The 23,403-nt window shown below is 35.0% G+C and overlaps 3 protein-coding genes across 3 annotated transcripts; 2 read left to right on the top strand and 1 right to left on the bottom strand.

The window, feature by feature from the left end:
- Positions 1–320: 320 nt before the first annotated feature.
- On the top strand, positions 321–4,643 carry LOC120080584 (autophagy-related protein 18c-like). The gene is made up of 5 exons (XM_039035301.1): positions 321–664; positions 759–1,548; positions 2,412–2,670; positions 3,307–3,430; positions 4,436–4,643. The coding sequence occupies exons 2-5, from the start codon at positions 820–822 to the stop codon at positions 4,539–4,541; spliced, it is 1,218 nt and encodes a 405-aa protein (XP_038891229.1). The 5' UTR covers positions 321–664; positions 759–819; the 3' UTR covers positions 4,542–4,643.
- A 1,478-nt stretch (positions 4,644–6,121) lies between these two features.
- On the bottom strand, positions 6,122–9,658 carry LOC120079656 (quinone oxidoreductase-like protein 2 homolog). Its single transcript, XM_039033929.1, has 6 exons — positions 9,270–9,658; positions 9,047–9,155; positions 7,932–8,023; positions 7,199–7,457; positions 6,959–7,102; positions 6,122–6,506 (listed from the first exon to the last, which is right to left on the bottom strand). Exons 1-6 carry the CDS (start codon positions 9,614–9,616, stop codon positions 6,414–6,416), a joined length of 1,044 nt encoding a protein of 347 aa, XP_038889857.1. The 5' UTR covers positions 9,617–9,658; the 3' UTR covers positions 6,122–6,413.
- Positions 9,659–9,753: 95 nt separating this feature from the next.
- Positions 9,754–21,793, top strand: LOC120079655 (2-hydroxy-6-oxo-6-phenylhexa-2,4-dienoate hydrolase). Its single transcript, XM_039033928.1, has 6 exons — positions 9,754–10,004; positions 10,346–10,865; positions 11,395–11,716; positions 11,820–11,918; positions 12,208–12,319; positions 21,229–21,793. The coding sequence occupies exons 1-6, from the start codon at positions 9,788–9,790 to the stop codon at positions 21,423–21,425; spliced, it is 1,467 nt and encodes a 488-aa protein (XP_038889856.1). The 5' UTR covers positions 9,754–9,787; the 3' UTR covers positions 21,426–21,793.
- The last annotated feature ends 1,610 nt before the right edge of the window (positions 21,794–23,403 follow it).

Genomic DNA, 23,403 nt, shown 5'->3' with positions numbered 1-23,403 from the left:
CATGTTCAATGATAGGAAATGAAAAAAAAAAGTTTTTTAAACCAAGTCAGCATGATTTTTTTAGAAAGATAATACGGTTAAAGTTTGAAATGGAAAAGATAATCATATTATCGCAATCAAAATAAAAAGAATAATAAAAATATTTTAGTTTTATTATTTTACACGTTTAATATTTTATAGTATATTTTAAACAATATAAAATAAAATAACTATTACTTTTCCACTCCTAATTTAAAAAATTTTAAATGACTTATTTAAAAAACAAAACTCACTTATTTATAAATTAAAGTTAGATTTGAGAGTTTTATGAGAGTGTATCCACACGTAATTTAGGGTTTAGACCCTTAATAAAGGTGCTTGCGTAAAACCTTCAAGATAAATCAAATCAGGTAACCATCCGATTCCAGCCAATTCTTCAAATCGCGAACAATATTCGTCTATGATTTTTCTCTTGTTTGATCCATAAAATCTGTTCATGTGTCTCATCATCTCCTTCGCGTTAAGGGCAGTAGATGGTGAATTTCGAAATATTGTTCTGCTCGAAAAATCCAACATTCCCGATCGGAATCATCCAAGACAGGCAATTTCGACCTTTGATTTCTCTGATTCTACGGCCTTTTTGTGATATCTCCTTTCAACTCTTCCACTGTCTGTTCTAACCCAGGTAAGCCTCGAAGATTTTCACTCATTCCACTAAATTTCGATCTATTTTCCCCATTGATACCAATTTGATAGGATTCCTTATCAATTTTGTTAAGTTCACAAGAAAAATTCAACACATCCACACATTCAACAAGACCAATTTGAGAGGTCTGAGAAATGCCGGGTGCTCAGGAGGAATCCTCAGAAGTTGGAGGTTCCATATCCGTTGGACAAGATGGACAAGATGGACAAAATGGACAAAATGGAAAGGATGAGCTAGAACTGCATTCAGTGTTCTGGAATCAAGACTATAGTTGTTTTGCTGCGGGTACAAGCTGTGGGTTTCGTATTTACAATTGTGATCCTTTCAAGGAAACATTTAGACGTGAGATGGGAATTGGTGGATTTAAAATTGTTGAGATGTTGTTTCGGTGCAACATTTTAGCACTTGTGGGCACTGGAACTAATTCTCTATATCCACCAAACAAAGTTTTGATATGGGATGATTATAAAAGTCAATGCATTGGTGAATTTTCATTTAGGTCTGAGATTCGAGCTGTAAAACTGAAACGTGAACACTTTATTGTTGTACTTGAGCATAAAATTTATGTTTATACGTTGATGGATGTCAAGCTTCTTCATCAAATTGAGACTGTTGCGAATCCAAGGGGCTTATGTTGCCTTTCCCACCATGTAAATACGTTTGTGCTGGCTTGTCCTGGTGTTCAACGTGGGCAGGTGCATATTGAACACTTTGGGCTAAATATGACGAAGCTATTCAATGCACATGATTCTCATATTGCATGTATGACGCTGACAATGGATGGTCTACTTCTTGCAACTGCTAGCACTAAGGGTACTTTGATAAGAATTTTCAATACATTGGATGGAACGCTCTTGCAAGAGGTATTGTACCGCTAGACCTTAAATTTAAGTATTCTGATCTGACTTTGGTTTCCAGTTCTATCATTAAGCACATTTGGATTGGATGCGTTCAAAAATGAAAAAAGAAGAATTTTTTTTTTTTTTTTTTTTAATAGGGGCTGGCTCTTGAGCTCAATGGGTTGCACAATTACATCATCATTTGGTATCTGACACCAGAAAATTTGTAGAATATTTAATCTAATACTTTAAATAGGTGAACACTATAGTCTGAACCATGGGTTCAAATTGAGCTCACAATTAGCCATCTAGGATTACTAGACCAATACATAATTGTTTATGATGGATATATTCTTGATAGTGAGAAAAGGTAAAAACTTGGTGTATGTAATCATACGATTATTGCTTTTTTCAATTACACAATGAAAATAGAGTTAGAGCCTAACTGTCACTACGGGTCATGATTTTTCTTTCCATTATGAAACAAAATTTGATGATTAAGAATAACGTTCTTCTACCTTGTTTTTAAGTCCTATGTTTAAGTTCTCATTCTGTTATGCTTTATTTTATTACTTAAGTCTTATGGCTTTTGTCTTAGTCCCTTGTGGATTGTTGTTTACGCTTTGTTTTTGTAGTATCCTTTTATATCTCAGAGCACTAGTCTCTTTTCATTTTCTTAATGAAAAGTTTCCTATCCTTTTCTAGAAAAACAAATATTGTTCTTCTATGCAATGCACATTGCAATAGTGTGGAGTTTTAGGATTGAGGAATGGCTTCATTTTCACTTTTATTGTTATTTTTTTTTTTTTTTTTTTTCTCTTTTTGATAGTTATGAAGAGCTTTAGTGCACCTTTTCATGTTTCTCACTGCATCGTGCTTCTGTTTAGGTACGAAGAGGAGTGGATAGAGCAGAAATCTTCAGTCTTGCTCTCTCCCCAAATGTCCAATGGTTGGCAGCGGCAAGTGATAAAGGCACTGTTCATGTTTTCAGCCTTAGAGTTAGAGTGGCTGGCGTAGATTCGTCTTCTGATACAAATGTAATTCAGGGGCCAACACCATTCCAGCAAAATTCTTCTAATTCCCTTGACACTCTTGTTCCTTTGAATACCGGTTCAAACCCTAGTTCATCATTGTCATTCATGAGAGGTAAGGTAGTTTATTTATCAGTTGTATTGAGGATTTTGAATGGTTATGATTAAACTCCCTGATATGGTTTGAAGCTTAATATTATAGTTAAGAGTAGTTTCCATATAGTCTACCTGCGTATCCGATATTTCAAACAGAACAATAGGTTGGGGAACTTCTAAATTTGTGAGGTCGGGATGGTTAGAGACACTACTGAAATAATTAAAATTCTAATCCCTATTGTGGATTGATCGCTATGAAGTTGCAAGACTCAATGCATCCACCTAGTGTTCTCTTTCCAAGCTATTTTAAAGTTTTTTCGGTGCAAGATATTTGTTTAAATTGGAGTGCATTCATCTTCTTTGATTAGTTTTAGCTTTCTCTAATTTTGGATTGTCATATTTTGCTCTTCCTCTAGTTTATGTTTTCATTTCGTATTTTGTTTATGTATCAAGCATGGACTCTTTTGTTAAAATTTTGCCTCTTATTTTTTTTTTTTAAATAATTCTAATCGTCTAAAAAATGATGAAAGAAGAGACATTCTCTTTCTTTGTTTGAGTTTAGGGAAACAGGAGGCAACATTTCTTTCATATTAGTGTTTGATGGAGGTATTCTGAACTCATGAAATGCTTACTAATCTTTCACCACAACTTTCAGGGGTCCTACCAAGATACTTCAGTTCAGAATGGTCATTTGCTCAGTTCCATTTGCCGGAGGTGGCACAGTTTATTGCAGCATTCGGATCTCAAAACACTATCATTATCGTTGGCATGGATGGGAGGTAAGATTGAAATGAAAATATATTTGACTGTTTCACTTCCTTTTTTTTCCCCGCATACAAAAGTGTAAAATGATAGACACTTTGATTCCCAGATGCATGTTAGTTAACAACTACTTATGGCTAGTTGGATACCATATATACGTGAAACCTCTTCAGTTCAGAACTAATAATTTGTTTAGAAACCGTTATTCAGAAAGAGGTTTGTTTAAACTAGTTAGGTTTAAATCCATTAGTGTATATATATAAACTTTCATGTTTATTCTATTTTTCAATTCTCACGTCCTAAACTTTGTCAAGTTGAACATAGTTCAACTGACATACGGCTGTGTTGATGACTACGAGGTCTGTGGTGCAAATCCCCCTATCCCCAATTGTAAAAAAAATTCTCATGTCCAGAACTTTGCATAAAAATGATCAATTTAGTTTTTTTTGTTATAGATTCATGGTTAAATTGCAAAATTGGTTCCTATGATTTGGAAAAATTTGGAATTTAATCCTTATAGCTTATAATTAGCATTTAATCCTCATGATTTGATAAGACCTTCCTAAATAGTCTCTATAGTAGATACTATTTATGAATATTTTATCAAACAATAGGGATACGAGGTTTTATCAAACCAAATGGATTATATTCTTACTTTTAAAACCATAGGGACTACACTCTAACTTTCTCCAAATCACAAGGACTAAATTTGTTATTTAACCTAGATTCTTTTACTATTTAAAACGTAATAATAGCATTTGTCTCATCAATAGTGTGCGTACTATCAAAGCTTGAAGTTAAAGGTTGAATCCGTCCTCATGTTAAAATACAAAATGGAATATAAGTATATAGACTAAATTTGAATCGTTATAAATTTCACAATGAATACAAATTGATTGTATATGTATATGAAAACAAAATTTATTATTTATATCAAATAATTCTGATGTCTAAGATTCTAATGGTTCATGAAGATACTAATTCTTCTTATTATCAATAATTCTATTTAATTTTCTTTTCAGTTTCTACAAGTGTAGTTTTGATCCAGTGCGAGGAGGGCAAATGTTGCAGCAGGAATGCATCCGTTTCTTGAAAATGGAAATAGGAGCTGATAGAATTGATCTATAGGCTTATTATGCCCAATAGATTATTCTCTTCCCTTGTGAATACAAACACTTTGATGATATCTGTCAATATAAATAATCATTTGGAGGTACTGCATTTTTTTAATCTTCTCATTTGTTTATATATATATTTTTCTTTTTTACACGTAGAAAAATCTTGGTCATTTTGAATTTTGTGAACAAACATTTCTAATACTTTTTCTGCTTGAATTCGTATTTTAGAGCAAAAGTCTCGGGCCATTTCCTTGAAAAATAGTCAGAAATAAGATTTTGAAGTTTTCATCTTACAAAACTAGCATTTTTTTTAAAAACTAATTTAAGTAGTTTTTCTCAATCTATTTCGGACGAGATCGACCATCAAGATTTAGTTAAAAAATTATTATTATTTTTTTAATTTATCGATTGTTTTAGCCTAGTTGGGTCTTTCTCGCAACATTAGTAGATTAAACATTGAGATTGTACTAATTTTTTCAAATATCATGTAATCTATTGAAATCTTATACTAAATCTTAAATTTTCTCGAAAATTGATTATATTTACCAAGTATTACAATCGATAAGGTATAAAAAGTTAATTTTTTAACTAAATTTTGGTGAAAAATTATTTGAATTAGTTTTAAAAAAGAGTGTTAGTTTTGTAAGATGAAAATTTCAATGTGCTATTTTTGATAATTTTTTCAAAAAATGATTTCCCAAAGAAACGACCTAAAACCTTGTGCTCTAATATGCGAATTCAAGTAGAAAAAGAATTAGAAATGTTTATTCAGAAAATTTAAACTGATAAAGAATTTTTAACTAAATCTTAGTGGTTGATTTTACTTGAAAAATTGTTTTAACAAATTTTTAAAAAGTGTATTAATTTTGTAAGATGAAAACCTCAACATATTGTTGCTGATGATTTTCTATTTCTTTGCTAGGTTTTGTGCCACTGATGTTGTTTTCTCATTTTATGGAAAAAATTAATTTGAAAAGTTGAAATTAATTCTAAAAAATAGTAGATGGTAGCAAAATTAAATCTCGAATTTGGTGTTTGATTTTTTGGAAGAATTCCCCCGGCCTAGAACCGTTGGATTCTTTTAAGTTTTACTAATCCTTTTTATTTTTTGGCATTTAGCGTTCCTGAAAAAGAGTGATTTCTTAAGACGTTTTCTTAATTTGTAAGCAAAATGTTCAGTTAAATTAAAAGCTTAGCGTTAAAAACCATGTTGAGATCAAAGCAAATAGGCAAATTATTGAACAATCTTTAATTTAAAATTAAAATTTTTTAATTTAAAGAATACATATATTAGAAAATTCAAAGCTCCAACCTCTTAATTGAGGGTGTACTCATGTAGAAAAATTACTACTTTATTCGTTAGTCCATATTTTATACTTATGTTTGCTAAAAAAAATTTAAGCTTAAAAATACTGGTAAAATATGAAGGCTAAATATGATATAATAATCAATATAAACAGAATTAACAAATATGTTATCAATCCAAGCATATGGCATATGGGTAAGATTAATTAGCATTTTAAAGGTTAATGATTTAATTATCACATTTGTAATTATTGAACTAAAAAAATAGATACGATGATGAATATATTGCACGACCAAACGACCAAATTTATTATAGCCATAGTATCATTATCAATATATCTTAGTAATTTTTCTTTCACAAGATACAAAACCTGTCCAAGGCCATGGGAAGAGGAACTGCCAAAAGAGAACACATATATATCATAGAACATTATATCCAATTTGTGGTAATAGAATTATGAACATAACAAACCGGAAATTGACATTCATTTATTTCTTCAAAATAAAAAATTCAAATCTTGGTACTCCTGTATAGCTATTATTTCTTCACCACATCCATATCGAATCCCCGGCTAAGTTACAGCTTCGATTTCACAGTCTTGTCTTCAAAAACCAGCACCACTTTTCCAACAGCTTCTCTGTTCTTTATGGCGTAAAAGGCAAGGTTGGCCTGCGAAAAAAATCAGATGAATATTTCAATTCAAATGCCCTGCATTTTAGCTTGAAGATAATCCGACACCGAACACGAAAGGCAACACATTACACTCCAGTTAGTTACACTAATTCAATTTTCGAACGAGACGCATCTATTTATGTTGATATGCAACCAACTTGAGGACGCTGACAATCAGCATGACAAATTCTCTATTTTTGAGTTCAACAATGAGCGAGACCTAGAAGATTTCAACCATCAACCATGTATTAAGTCTATTGACTCAACTCGTGCTAGTGATAACACAGCAAATTTTATTCACTAGTAACTCATCAACAGGATAAAAGCTCACTTGATGATATTGATAAAAGCTCACTGATTAGTAAAAACCCCAATTCCACATGAATTTCTCAAGCTCTCAACTGTTTTTGAATCTTTCAGTAATTGTAGTAAGATCAAGGATTACTTACCTCTACTGGGCTATAAATGTGAGAAATATAAACACGGATCAACCCGGTTGATAACCAGGATAATAGCTGATTCATAGACTCTTCAAGAATTTGAGGTCTATGTATACTATAGCTGCCCCAATAAAGTCCATGAACTGTCCAGTTCTGTTCATATTAGGTAAAAAGATTGAACATGGTAAAGTAAATGGTAATAGAAGGAAAAACTAGTAATCGAAAAGCGTAATTACCAAAAGAGGTTACCTTAACAAGAGCAATATTCGTGGGAATAACAGGGATCTCCCCGCTGGCGAACCCGATCACAAGAATGTTTGCACTCCAATTTAGAAGTTTTATTGAATCTTTTGTCAACTTTCCTCCAACCGGATCATACAAAACATCAACCCCTTTAAGTTTTTTTTCCTTGAGGAAGGCCTTAACACTTTCAATGACATTTTGATGGTTCAAGTCTACTACATGGTCAACTCCCAAGGACTGGAGATACTCGACCTTTTTAGCTCCCCTGAAAGACAATGGAAGGGATATGCACTCAAAACTCAAGTGTAATAGACATTGACCTGTACCCCATCTTGTTTAAGTAGGAAAAATGGAGTAGGAGTGTTCACAGTTCGGTTTGGCTAATCAAGCAAATATTCAGTTTGGTTTGATTTGGTTTTTGGTTATATATATATATATAAACAGTTCAGTTCAATTTTTGGTTTTATGTAATATATATAATATAAATGGTTCGGTTCGGTTTTCGATCTTATATATAATATTATAAACAGTTTTGGGTTCAATTTTTAAATCTAAAATTAAACCGAACTAAGAATTTTGGTTTCCTTATAATTTTAAACCAAACCGTCGCTTCAGTAAAAACCAAAATTTCAGTTTTGTCGGTTTTGGTGTTCTCCCCTAAAATGGAGGACCAGGACATAATGGAAGAAAAGAAACTTTTGGCCAGAGTTGATGGTTGATTTATGAAATACTCGATTACCTAGCAACAGCAATAACAATTGCACCACAGATCTTCCCAATTTGAACAGCAGATAGCCCGACGCCTCCAGCTGCCCCAAGAATCAACAGTACCTAAAATTTCCTTGTTAAAATCATGAATTATTGTGTTACTGAAGTTTACAGATGATACACTATCCAAAAGTCCAGATATTTAAGAACACAACAATCTGAGAATGAAATGGTCAAGAGAAAGGAAGTAAATAGAATATAGAATAAAAGGCAGTAGGGGAGGGAACAATGCTGGCCTATGGCTATTGAACTTGAGCCAAAACAGCAAATTGTACCTCTAACGTGAAATACAACTAATAATGAGGTTTAATCACTTCTCTTTCAATCTTCTATGCTCATACTTATGGAGTTATGTCTGATATACTGAAGCTGGCGTTTTATTTTCCAAAAGAAAAACCATTATCATTCTATACTTTTGCACAGATATTCTTTCACTCTTCATCTTTTCAATCTATCAAAATACTCATCTTTGTCCATTATTATTTTGAGCAAACATGCAATAAAGAATTTGGAAGAGATTGCACACAAGATCACTTCTTGAGGATGTTTGGGGAGCTGAGTTGAGTTTTGAAATCTTCAGTTAATATGTTGGAGTTAGGATGTCTGTGTTCAGGGTGTAGAGTTGTCAGTTGTGAAGATGGAGTTTATCGAAAAATGTGCAAAAAAGAAAAAGAAGGAAAAATGAAGTTTCTTGACAAATGTGCAAACTTCAATGGTGAACACTATTTAACTTGGTGGAAGAACAATAATGAATCCAGCACGGTAAGAGACATATGTACACTTTGTGGTTCAATCTTAAAAAGATGTTCAGTATTACCTTAATCCTCAAAATGTTTGCTTTAGATGCAGAAAAATGGTGCAAAGAAAATTAGTTCACTACTAGGAATTTTCTCTTCCTACAAGAATTTGAGGACTCCATTACAAATAGATTGCTTTCTTCAATTTCATATTTGATTCTTTTGTTTTTGTTAAGATTGCTACGATCAATCTAATATGCAAATCCCAATTTAATTCTTTTGTTTTAGAGATGAATCCATGTAAGATGTCAACAAATTTACACATCTAACCAGAGAGAAGAAAACATACCTGCCCCGGAGCCAACTTGGCTCTATGTACAAGAGCAACATGCGAGGTCCCGAACGCAACCGGAAGTGCGCCGGCGGCCACCAGATCGCATCCATCAGGTACTCGAAATCTTCAGTTTGTTTGTGAAAATAGGTTAAACAGAGAAGAGAAATGCTTCAGCGCAAATTCATGGCTGTCGTAATAAACGAAAGAATAGAAGAACAGTGGCGAGAAAGAAACATACAGTCGCGACTCATCGGCAACGATGAATTGAGCAAAAGAACCGTCGCCAGCGAAGGAGCAAACGCGATCTCCGACTTTGAACTTGGAAACCTTGGAACCAACAGCAACGACGATTCCAGAGTAATCAGAACCAGGGATAAAAGGAAGAGGAAGTTTCTCTTGGTATTTTCCTAGAATCTGAAGGTAATTAGCGTAATTCAAACTTGTAGCTTTAATCTGAACTCTGACCGACGTCGGAGAATTCAACGGTGGAATCGGATGGTTTTTACTCAGTACTACTGGAGAATTCTCATCGCTGGGCGCCGATGTCGTTGGATCTCCGAGCTTCCTGCAAACCAGTGCTTCCATTTCGTTAGTTAGCTCAATTTCGTTCTGAAACCCTAATTAGGTTCGTACATGTGGAAGAAGAAGATTGCTTGTCTTTTTTCAGAGAGATAAAATGTGCCATTAGACGATAACGCTTTATACGGCACGTCTTTCAAGTATTTCGGCTGGATCGGGTCGAGTCATTTCCGCTGGATGTTTGGGCACGTGCTCTCTCCTTCCCTTTCACCTGCTCTGTTCTTCTTGCATTCAAGTGCAGGCATCAAGGGCGGTTCAAGGATTCAAAGTAACCATGGTTTTGCGCGACGTAGCTCCTCAATCACTCGCGTTCCTCTTTCTGTTTCCATTGCTGCTTCGTCGTCTTCTTCTTCTTCTTCCTCCTTCGTCGGTGGTTCCGGCGCTGAATACTCTGGTAATTTACTTGGCTTCTTCCTTTCTTCTTGCATTCGATATCTGTAAATATGCATTCTACAAGTACACTCGTTAAATCAGTTTTCTTACTCTCTGTGTGCTTTCTGCATTGCTGGTGCATCACCGTGTTTGCATAGTTCTGTAGAATTTCGAGGTTTACTACTGATGAAACCGAACTTTTACGATCTTTTTTGTATAATTCTGTAGGTTTTATATCTCTAAGGTCATCTGTCGAAAATCCCATGTTTCTTTTCTTTTATGGCTGGTAGATAGTGTAGGATTTTGGGCTTTGCTAATGATGCTCACACAGATGTTCTATGGGTGATTTCTTTGGATATACAGAGCCAGTGTATGATTCCAAAGCTAAACAGAGGAGGAAAATAGCCGGTATAGATCAAGAAGAATTGTTGGAGCCTATAAGTTTGGCTGATCCTGATAGCTGCTTCTGTAAGTTTAATGATTTGGAAGTACATTACAAGGTTTATGATCCGGAATTACAAGGGGACTCCTTATGTCAGACTCGAACTCCAACCCCGACCCCTGATCCACCAGCTCTGCCATTAACTTCAATTCCTCATCGAACTAACAAGATTGGTCTTCCTATGATTCTCTTGCATGGCTTTGGAGCTTCTGTTTTCTCATGGAATTGGGTGATGAAGCCTTTAGCTGATATCACTGGTTCCAAAGTCCTGGCATTTGATCGACCAGCCTTTGGATTGACGTCAAGGGTAGATTATTTGGGGAATTCTTCAGCTGGTACCAAGGATAAAAAACCTCTAAATCCATACAGCATGGCGTTTTCAGTCCTTGCTACTCTGTATTTCATCGGTTTCTTAGGAGCTGAAAAGGCAATATTAATTGGGTATGCATATATTTATCTTTACTTCTGTGGGTTGTCTCTGGTGGGAACCCATGAATTTCATCAATCTATCTCCAATACTCCATTTTGGCATAGTTCTAATAACACATAATGGATAGTGGATTCTATCATATACTTGATGCCTATCCATTTAAACTTTCATCTTTTTAAGATTTATGACTCTTAACCATAGGATCTTTAAGATGTGAGATGTTACTCATCTAAAAAGGAAAAATAGTGATGTGAGATCATGTCTCCAAACAAGTGTTTTCACCTTGGCTCATACTGTCATGAACATCATGTTTGAAATTGGCTTAAACTTCTAGTTTTCTTAAACTCAAGAGTCACTTGAAAAAAGAGCCAGAGCAACGGTGGGGAGCTAATATGAGTCCTTTTGATATCAGTTACAAAATTCTTAACGAAACCAAGCTGAAATGAGGTTTAGAAACATATTCATGAATCATGAAGTATGCCATATTTTTCTGAATGTTGAGATCTTTGTAACCAATAATGGAAACTGTTATCTTCCTAGGCATTCAGCAGGTTCGCTTGTGGCAGTAAATTCATATTTCCAAGATCCACAAAGTGTTGCTGCTTTAATTCTTGTTGCCCCATCAATTCTGGCTCCTTTAGGAGGAGGTAGATTGCCCCGGGACAACCCGGTCCAAGAGAACGTCTCTGATTCAAATGTTGTAGGGAATCCGATAATTCACCTGTTCAAGATTCTGTCAACGGTGGCCAAGTACATTGTGCAGTCGATAATGCAGATGATGAAAAGAATTCTCGGAATCGTCGACTTCTTCTACATAAAACTTCTGTCAGCTTTTCTTCGTTCAACCTTGATTCTAACGTTGGTAAATATTTCATTTTCTATTTGCTAAAGGTTCTTTATGTTCAATTCCTTTTCGTTATTAGCATCTGAATATATTAATTTTATGAACATTCTGGTGTGTCCAGGTACGGATAATTATAGATAAAGCTGGTATTGTCGCTATCAAGAATGCTTGGTACGATTCTGCTCGAGTAAATGAGCATGTTCTACATGGCTATACAAAGGCAAGTATTTTAGGCAAGATCTCTCTTCAGTCTCGTTTGATACTATTTGATTTTGAAAATTAAACTTAAAAACACTATTATCTACAAATTTCTTTGAAATATAAACCCAGCATTGGAAACTAAAAACATAGGTTCTGAAAACTTGTTTTTGTTTTTAAAATTTGGCTGTGAATTTCAATAATTTTTTAAGAAGGATGAAAACAAATCGTAAGAAAACCAGGTTAACTTTAAAAAATAAAAAACCAAACGGTTTTTAATTTGAGAAGGCTATCTTATGGTAAAATTGCAGCCATTGAGGACAAAAAACTGGGATAAGGCACTTGTGGAATTTGTTGCAGCAATGCTTACGGATAGAACTTCCCCGCCACTTTCAAAAAGACTTCATGAAATTTCCTGTCCTGGTAAGTTTAAATAATAGTATGAACTCTTTATTTTCCCGACAGTACGTTGCCTGAACTTGTTTTGCATCATAGAAATCTGTGATTCAAATTATTTTGCAAGGTTTCGATCTAAAACATGCTTCACATCATCTTTATATTCTCGTTTTCGCACTTATGCTACGTGGATGATAATGATATCGACGTAGGAATAGTACAGATCTTATTGTTTGTTGAACAAAGATATTAGAGTTGAATCCAAAAGGCGGAGAATAATTTTTAATTGATGATACAAAACTCCCATCAAAACACATGCTTATAGGAATGAAAGATCCATAATCTTAAAACTGAAGAACTATATATGCAATATTAATTGTAGATGATTAAAGTGGAGAGTTTAAAAATCTAGAAACATAAAAGAAAAATAACTGAAACTTGTTAACTGAACAAAGAATTCAAACCTGAACAAAATGAAACCTGAAGTTGTTTCACCCAACCCAAAGCTTTTAAAGCTGTTCTCCTGGAACATTTGGTTGAAAAAGGATAGCAGAAATTTCAAAGCATAAATGTAAGGACTACAGGAAGTTATGGGATAATTTTGTTTTGGGTGGATATGGTCGATTTCTTGTTGTATGTGCATGTTTGTGAGTGATTTTTAAATAGTTTCAAATCACTTTTGTCAAATTTAAAATTATTTTAAAATACGTCTTTACTCAATTCAAATTGGTTTAGTATTTCATTTTACACTTTCAAATGCAATTTTCATACAATCGAGATTGATTTTGAATTATAAAAATCATACTTAGGAGTAGAGATGTTCATGGGGCAGGGCGGGGCCGGGAATGCCATTCCCCATCCCCACTCCCTATTTCATTCCTCATCCCGTGAAATTCCCCACGAGGATCGAGGCGGGGATTCTCCACGGGGAATTCGCGGGATCGGGTTCCTCTCAGGGAATTTTTTCCTTTTACTTTTTTTTTTGTTAAAAACCAATTAACTTAAATCACTAATGTGAGCAAATTTTAATTAAATAATTAACTTTATCACTAAATTGTTTATTATGGTTAGTTTTACATAACAATTTGAATTTAAAAATAAATTACTCAAATTTTGACTTTAAAAAGTTAATTATTTTTTTTAGTAGAAAGCAATAAATATAAATCAAATTATTCACATATATAATCTAAATTTAAATATTCAATTTATACATATTTATTAGCTTTCCCAATAAATAATCAAATTTGAAATTTAAATATAATATTTATATAATAATAATAGCATAATCGGGACGGGGAACGAGGTGGGGGCAGGGACGGGGAATGCATTCCTCGTCCCTGTTTAACTCATTTGGGAATTTTTTCCCCACTCTTTCCCTCATTCTCCGCCTAATCAAAGAATCCCTGTTCCGTTCGGGGACGGGATCCCGGGAAATTGGACATCTCTACTTAGGAGTAATTTTGAATTTAAAAAAGTGATTTTAACATTTTCAAAATCACTCTGAAACATGCTAATAATTACTATTCTTTTGATTCCTTCAACCTGGAGTGTCTTTTTTAGCTCCTTCTAGAGAATAGAGTTTTACCATAAAGTATCTTTTTTCCCTCCTTTCCATTAAGATCGTACCAAAGAGGAAATGAAATAAGGAATTGCATGGATATCATATAATGTGTTAGGATGTATTTTGAAGAATTTAATGAGGTTTAATGGAAAAACTCTGATTAAATTTTATGTATTGTCGAAAAACAGCTTGTAACCCTAGGGGTATTTTAGTAATTGTATGTACCTTAGGGCTTCCCTCTCGTCTATTTATTTGGCCTATTCTCTTGTACTTTGTGTATCAAAATTAATAATAAAAAATAGTCTCTATCGTGGTTTTTTCTCCCTGTTTTAGGGTTTTCCACGTAAATCTTGTGTTCCTTTCTTCCTTTTTTTTTTAACATGGTATCAGAGCATGGCGACAAAACCTTAGCCATCATTGATGAAAATAGACCAGATTCTCCATCAGCAACCTCCATTGGAACTAGTCGAGAAGCCGATATCACCAAAGCCGTTCGGGATGCCGTAGAATAATACCTCTAAGCCGCGCTGCCAAAAATCATCTAATCCGTTTCAAACCCTAACCCTAATTGGCCCAATTCCAGCCGACCAGATCCCAGTCGCAATCGAACCGGAAATCATCCAACCGTGTGACCTGGCGTTTTCCAGTCGCTCGACCATTCCCAATCGCCGCGGATGTACCAGCCACGTGACCCCAATGTTTTCTAGCTACTCGACCACTCCCAACCGCCGCGATTCCAATCACACGGCTCCAGCTACACCTCATCGTTGATCAACCCAGCTGGTGCGACAAACCAGTCGGAGCAGATCCTGCCAGTTGCGACTTCACATCCTCTTCGAGCTGGCTGCTTTGGTCGAGCAGAATCAATAGCCGGTGCGACTTCTCATCAGCGGCCTGCTCCGATGGTTCTAGTAGTCGGATCTGCACATCAGCCTTGTTGGGGTCTATAAGTGATCTCCAACGGCATTTTGCCCATCTACAACAGCAACTTGCAGATTTCGTGACGATTCTTGGGACTAACTCTCAACCAGATATCTTAGCCAACATACCAGTATACTCTGAAAACCCGGTAAATTCTTTCCCTATTTTACCCACTACAAATATCCTATCTGGATCCATGGGAAATTCTGCAGGGTTTATTATTGGAGAGAAATTGAATGGCCAGAACTACTTTTCCTGGTCTCAATCCATCAGAATGGTGTTGGAAGGACATCATAGGTTTGGATACTTGACTGGAGAGATACCTAAGCCCGTTCAAGGAGACCTTTAGGAGCGGATTTGGAAAGGAGAAGACTCGCTGTTGAGATCTGTTCTGATTAATAGTATGTAATCCCAGATTGGCAGACCGTTACTCTATGCTGCAACTGCCAAGGATATTTGGGATGTTGTTCAACAACTTTATTCACAGAGACAAAATGCATCCCAACTCTATACGTTACAGAAACAAACACATGAATGTAAGCAAGGCACTATGGACGTAATGTCCTATTTTAATAAAATCACTCTTTTGTGGCAGGAGATGGATCTTTGTAGGGAGACAATCTGGAAATGTACTCATGACGGAGCACAATATGCAAAAATTGAAGAAGCAAATTGTGTCTATGACTTCCTGGCCGGTCTAAATTCAAAGTTTGATGTCGTTCAGAGTCGGATTCTGAGGCAACGCCCTACTCCCTCTCTCATGGAAGTATGCTCAGAAATACGTCTAGAGGAAGATAGATCAACTGCAATGAATAACCTTATCATTACCTCTATTGATGCTGCGACTTTTGCCACTAAGTCCTCAATTATTGAGGGCGATAAAAGGCCCACTCCTATCTATGAGCATTGTAAAAAGTCGTGGCATACAAAGGACCGGTGTTGGAAGCTACATGGACGACCCCAAACAGTAAACGTCGCCAATCACATGACAAATCAACATCTGGACGTGCCCTTGTGAGTGACTTGGTAAATGAGAATCCTCAGCAACCTTCAGCAGATAGTTTGACCAGCCTGAGTACGATTGGAGTCAGTGCCATCGCCCAGTCAGGTAATATCCAGTCTTTTGGTCTTTATAGTATTAATGGGAAAAACCTTGGATTGTTTGACTCAGGGCGACAGATCATCTTGCTGGTACCTCTGATCAGTTCCTCTCATATTGTCCAAGTGCTGGTAACGAACGAATTAGGATTGCAGATGGGTCATTCGCACCTGTTGCTGGAAAAGGGCATTTATCTCTGTTTGAGGGTTTGGTTTTGCGAGATGTTTTGCATGTTCTTAAAATTTCATATAATTTGTTATCCATCATTAAGATTACAAGAGATCTGAAGTGTCAGGCAGTTTTTTCACCCGACTCTATTTTATTTCAGGATCTGAGCTCGGGGACGATGATTGGCACTGTCCGGCACGATAGGGGGCTCTACTTCCTAACGGATGATACTTCCTCTAGGAATGATTATAGGACTAGCCTTGTCTCTTTAAATTTTTCTAATTCTGAGAATGTTTTTTTGTTATGGCATTACCGCTTAGGACATCCAAACTTTCAATACATGAAATTCTTATTTCCGCATTTATTTTGCAATATTAATGTCTTCTTTAAATTGTGATGTGTGTATTCGTGTCAAACAAAGTTGTGTCTCCTTCCATTCCCAACCCTATAAACTATCCAAACCCTTCACCTTAGTCCACAGTGATGTTTGGGGTCCCTCACCAACTATTACCTCCGCAGGGAAACGTTGGTTTATCACCTTTATAGATGACCACACTCGGCTTACTTGGGTATTTCTTCTAACTGATAAGTCCGAAGTGTTATCTGTATTCCATCAATTCTATGCCACTGTGGAAACCCAGTTTAGTGCCAGGATTGGTATTTTGAGAAGTGACAATGGGCGGGAATTCTTTAACACTTCCTTCCAAGAGTTCCTTGCATCCAAAGGGATTGTCCACCAAAGTTCGTGTGCCTACACTCCCCAGCAAAACGGGGTAGCCGAAAGAAAAAATCGTCATTTAGTGGAAATTGCCAGGTTCTTAATGCTATCCACATCACTCCCGTCTTACTTATGGGGTGATGCCATCCTTACTGCTGCTCACTTAATCAACCGAATGCCTTATCGAGTCCTCAACTTTCAAAATCCATTAGACTGTTTGAAAGAGTCCTACCCCACTACTCGTTTAGTCTCTGATGTACCACTTCGGGTTTTTGGCCGTATTGCTTTTGTTCACTCCCATGGTCCAAACCGCACGAAATTCACCCTCCCGTGCTAAAAAATGCATCTTTGTTGGGTATCCACTTTATCAGCATGGGTATAAATGTTACCACTCATCATCTCGCAAATATTTTGTTTCCATGGATATCACCTTCCTTCAGGATCAACACTTCTTCCCTGTTAGCCATCTTTAGGGGGAGACATCTAGTGAAGAGACTAACTGGTCCACTTATACAGTTCCTTTAGAGTCATTTCCCATTCCCGAACATGTCGGTCCTATCCTCCCTACCAATCAAGTCCCATGGATAACATACTATAGGAAGAATCTCAGAAAGGAAGCAGCGTCACCTGTTGCATCTCCGGCTCCAGTCCATGAGTCAAACCCAACATCAGGTATGTGTATTCCTGAAATTAATGAGATTGATACTTGTACTGAGACTAACAAATGCAGAGAGGAAAAATGGGGAAAAGGTGCGAACAGCACCACTATAGCAGATGGGAAGACTATGAAAAATAATAATTCGGACACAGCTTTAGAAAATGTGAGTGATACTAGAGATAATGGTGAAAAGGTGATGTCTGAAGATGAAACCCAGGCAGGGGAGACTAGGGATCACAGTGGAAATTCTGACAGACTGAAGGAGCATGATGCTTCTCTTGATCTTCCAATAGCCCTGAGGAAAGGTATTCGGTCATGTATGAGGTACCATATGCATAGTTACATGACCTACAGTAACCTGTCATCTGAATTTAGGGCGTTTACCACCAGTTTAGATACAGGGGTGATACCGAGTAACATACAGGAAGCAATGGGAACTGAAGTTTGGAAGGCTGCTGTTATGGAGGAGATGAGGGCTCTTGAGAAAAATGGAACATGGGACCAGGTGATCCTACCCAAAGGGCACAAGCCAATTGGATACAAATGGGTTTTCACTATAAAATACAGGTCGGACGGGACTATTGATCGGTACAAGGCCAGGCTAGTTGCCAAAGAGTTTACCCAAACCTTTGGGGTAGATTACTCTGAGGCATTCTCTCCCGTGGCTAAACTCAATACTATTTGAGTTTTGCTATCAGTTGCAGTTAACAGAGATTGACCTCTGTATCAACTGGATGTAAAGAATGCCTTTCTCAATGGAGAACTTGAGGAGGAAGTCTACATGAATCCTCTCCCGGATTTGAAGATCAGTTCAAACAGCGAGTCTACCGGCTGAGAAAGTCGCTATATGGGTTGAAACAGTCTCCGAGAGCCTGATTTGACAGATTTGCCACCTTTGTCAAAGGACAAGGGTATACTCAAGGGCATTCAGATCACACACTATTTACAAAGAAGTCAACTGGAAGGTTGCCGTTCTCATTGTGTATGTTGACGATATTGTGCTCTCCGATGATGACGATGATGAAATTGTGAAACTCAAAGCAAAAATGGCCAAAGAGTTTGAAATTAAAGACCTTGGGAAGTTAAGAGACTTTCTCGGAATGGAAGTAGCCTGGTCAAGGGATAAAATCTCAGTTCCCAACAGAAATACACGATTGATCTTCTAACGGAAACATGAATGACTGGGTGCAAACTTGCTGGCACCCCAGTTGAATATAATTCAAAGCTCAGCAATACCAGTAACAGTGTCCTGGTCAATAAAGAAAGATATCAGCGGTTAGTTGGGAAATTGATATACTTATCTCATACGAGATCTGATATTTCATATGTAATGAGTGTTGTTAGTCAGTTTATGCAGGCTCTTTATGAGGAACACATGACAGCAGTTGAAGCATCCTACGGTATCTGAAAGGTACACTAGGTAAGGGGTTATTGTTCAAGAAATCTGATAAACACTGTATTGAAGCCTACACTGATTCTGATTGGGCAGGGTCTGTTGTTGATAGTAAATTAACATCAGGGTATTGCACATTTGTTTGGGTAATCTAGTGACCTGGAGGAGCAAGAAAGAGGGAGTTGTGACCAGAAGTAGTGTAGAAGTTGAGTATTGGGCCATGAGTTTAGGGATATGTGAAGAAATCTGATTGATGAAAGTATTGTCAGATCTTCATCAAGACAATAAGCTCCCAATGAAACTGTTTTGTGACAATAAGGCAGCAATAAGTATTGCAAATAATCATGTTCAGCATGAAAGAACAAAACACGTTGAGATTGACTGACACTTCATCAAGGAAAGACTTGACAGCGGAAGTATATACATTCCTTATGTTCCCTCAAATCAGCAAATTGCAGATGTGCTCACAAAAGGGTTACTGAGACTAAACTTTGATTACTGTGTTAGCAAGTTAGGCCTTATTGATATTTACTCCCCAAATTGAGGGGGAGTGTCGAAAACAGCTTGTAACCCTAGAGGTATTTTAGTAATTGTATGTACCCTAGGACTTCCCACTAGTCTATTTATTTGGCCTATTCTCTTGTACTTTGTGTATCAGAATTAATAATAAAAAACAGTCTCTATCGTAGTTTTTTCTCCCTGTTTTAAGGTTTTCCACTTAAATCTTGTGTTCCTTTCTTCCTCTTTTTTCAACATGTATATATTTAATTATAACAGTGGTGTCTAGATGACGTGTCTCATTTAATCTAACAATACAATTCCTTGGTCTATTAGCAATCTATTAATATCTGGTATTGAAGACTTTCAAGATGCTTAACATCCTAGCTAGTGGCTATAAACTTATTGAGAAAGTGAGAAATTTATGTTTAATTGCACATTTTCAATGACTAATGAATGAAAGATGCCTACACATCTCCAACAAATCCTTAAGCGACGAGCCTTGGGGACATATTGAAAAGATCTGTTTGGTAAATAATCTGAAAATAGAAATTTGAAATAAGGGATTCAATAAAAATAGAGTTGTATTTCATGTTTTTAGATGTGTTTGGTAGCAGATTCAGAAATTGGAACCTAATTTAAATAATTGTTTTAAATGTATTTGACACCCAAATGTTGTAGGGTCAAACGGGTTGTCTGTGAGATTAGTCGAGATGCAAGTAAGTTGGCGTGGACACTCATGGATAGCAAAAAGAAAATATATATATATATAAAATTGGTTGCAATCGTGCACTGAAGATTAGGTTGATTATAAGTTGTTATTAATTAATTTATAAACATGTTTTTTGTTAAAAAAATTGTGCAATTATTATTTTGTAATATTATATAATTTTTGGGGTTGTTTTCATATATAGCAAAATGGCCAATTTATTTACAAATGTAGCAAACTGACAAAATGTTTTCTTAACCCATTGAAAAAGCTTTATGTTTTTTTTTGTTATATTTGAAAATATTTCCAACGGTTTTGCCATTTAAAATAAATTCTCTAATTTTTAATACATTACATGCTACATATTTTAATTAAAAAAAAGAATTGAGCTTATATACATGCAATATTTTAAAACATTTTTATCTTTATTTAATATAATTTTGTATTTTAGGTTTTAAAATTTAAAGTTTAAATACATTGAAAACGTAAAAATGTTGTTTTCAAAATATGTTTATAGAATCTGAAAACAATTTTCAGAAACAGAATTCAAATTGTTTTCGAAACACATTTATTAAACTAAATGAATATGAAAAACATCAAACAAAATCCGGCTTGTTGAAATATTTGAGCTACCTCATACCTACTAGGATATATAAAATCCCATTGAAGATATATGAAATTATTGAGAAGTATGTACTCAGATGAAAATTAGTCATAAGTTGTTAGAAGATTTTTCCTCTTCCTTTTCCTCATCAGTTCAACGGTTGAAAGTGAAACTTGAAATTCACGAGCTTAACCTGTACTGGTCTATACATTTCTAACTATAAACTCTTCTTTAACTAAGAAGGCATCTCATACTAATGAAGCTGCTGTGGGATTTTTTATACTTAACCAATTTGTATGCTTAGTTGGGATGTGTGCTATTTTGTGGGATATTTGAGGAGGGGGGGAACAGAGTGTTTAAGGGTGTGGAGAGAGACCATGGTGATGTTTGATCGGTGGTGAGGTTTCATGTTTCTCTTTGGACTTCAGTTTCGCTTTTTGTAATTATCCTCTAGGTAGCATCTTACTTAGTTGGAAGCCAGTTCTTTAGACGAATTTTGTGGGCTTGTTTTTTTGTTGCTCTAATATTCTTTCATTTTTTTTCAATGATAGTAGTTGTTTCTAAAAAAATAAAAAACTAATGAAGTTGTTTTGGTAACCGGTTTCAGTTCTTATTATAACCGGTGATAGTGACAGACTCGTGCCATCTTGGAATGCTGTGAAACTTTCTCAAGCCATACCAGGATCTCACTTGGAGGTGATCAAGCAATGTGGTCACCTACCTCATGAAGAAAAGGTAGATGAGTTTGTATCAATTGTTCAGAAGTTCTTGTACAGAGCTTTCGTCGATTCGCAGGAACAGTGATTTAAACCGTTTCCAAGGCCTCCATGTTGTTAGATTTGCTTAAAACTTGGGAGTTTTGAGCATTTAATTTGTCAGAATTTGCTTCTTGATTTGGATGATGGTCCTATTCTTACTATTGTGGTGAAATGGTTGAACCATTTTGTTGAGAAAGTTTAACTCAGTTTATTACCTATCCTATGTATTTCGAAGGTCCTATGAAAAGGGTTTGTGTGAGAGAACAGATAGCCAGAAAGAAAAGAGAGACTTTCTAAGAGTGTTTGCTTATATTCTTTTATAAATACTTGAATAAAAGTTGTTCCTTTTGGCCGAGGTAGGCGGTAGTGTTGAACCACTATAATCTTTCCAGCTATTGTTGGTTGTTTGCTCAATTATGTGTGATTCATTTACTGGATAGATTTTAGAATATTTCAAAACATCCGATTATACTTGCTTATGTTGTAATGTGGATTGCCTTCACATCTTTTGTTAGAATGCCTTGAATCTGATATCTGAAGCTTCGAATGATGAAGTATGGGGTCATATTTATATTATTTATGGTTTTAACCTTAAAGTTTAGAGATTTATGCTATATAAACTCTCTAACCCTAAAGTGTCTTATGTAATTTAAATTATTTCCTTTAAAAATAAATAACTCATTCCCTCTAGTTGTGACGTAGTTAATACGCTATTAGTGAACCACGTAAATTGTTATGTCGATTCATGTTTTTTATGCTCATCTTTATTTGTCGATTTTTTACATATTTGTAGGGTTTATTGAGCACAACTCAAGGCTTTAAATTAGTGTTCTTCATATTGAACTACATCTCAAACACAATAATGCAATTTTTAGGAGTGCGTTTTGCAAGGAAATAAATAGCTTGCTTTATGAGTCCACGTGCTGAAGGTCGCAATGCCAAAAGCGAGGTATGTTTGGTTCACAATCTAAATTTTATTTTATATTTTTAGATTAATTAAAAATATATTTTTGACCGATAATCCGAATTCTATTTCTGAAAACTGTTATTGAATTCTCTAATGCGAAATCTGAAAACAATATTTTAATTTTTTTTTAATCCAAAATTTCAAATATAGAATTATATTAAATAAAGATAAAAAATTTAAAAATATAGTATGTCATGTTATAAACCTAATTAATTTTTTTAAATTAAAATATGTATTATGTAATGTATTATAAATTAAATTAGGCTAAGTTCAACATTTGGTCCCTATGGTTTGGATAAAGTTAATCATTTTAAAATTTAGAATTTAGTTCCTATTATTTATATAACTTCACATATAGTCCTTATATTTTGTTAAATTCTCTTAAATAGTCCATAGTGACTATTTATTATGAAGCTTTTATCAAACTATATGAATAAATTCTAATTATAAACCTAAGATCTAACTTTTAACTCCCTATAAACCATATGGACAAAAATTTCATTTTTTTCCTATAAATTATATAATATTAAAAATAATAATTATACATTTTTTTAACATAAAAATATGTTCATAAATAAATTAATAATAATTTATTATCAACAAATATTTAGTGGGTAACTACGACTAGTTTACAATAATTTAAATTAGAATCCAATTTCTGAATTCTGCTACCAAACACATATCTGAAAACATGAAATACAATTATATTTTCATTTAATCCATTGTTTTCAAATTTCCTTTTTCAGATTCTCTATTAAATAGACCATTCATTTCTCTCATTCCTTTTATCTCACCCCTATGCCCCCAGTCTAGAGAGACAGAGAATATAAAAAAGGGATTCTATCAACTTTTTCTGACCAATAATAATAAATATATCAAACTAAGTATAATTTAATTGGTTAAAATATATGCTCTTCTAAAAAAAAATGGTTAAAGCATATGCTTTCAACCAAGAAATTAGAGGTTTGAATTCTTCTGCCTTGCTCATTGAACTTAAACAATCGCATTATTAATAAATAAATAGTTGTAGTACATGTCTCCGTAGTAATCTCAAACC

The sequence above is a fragment of the Benincasa hispida genome, chromosome 6 (genome assembly GCF_009727055.1).
Source record: "Benincasa hispida cultivar B227 chromosome 6, ASM972705v1, whole genome shotgun sequence".
NCBI lineage: Eukaryota > Viridiplantae > Streptophyta > Magnoliopsida > Cucurbitales > Cucurbitaceae > Benincasa > Benincasa hispida.
Note: the sequence above shows the minus strand (reverse complement) of the source record. Positions and strands in the feature narration are given on the sequence as shown.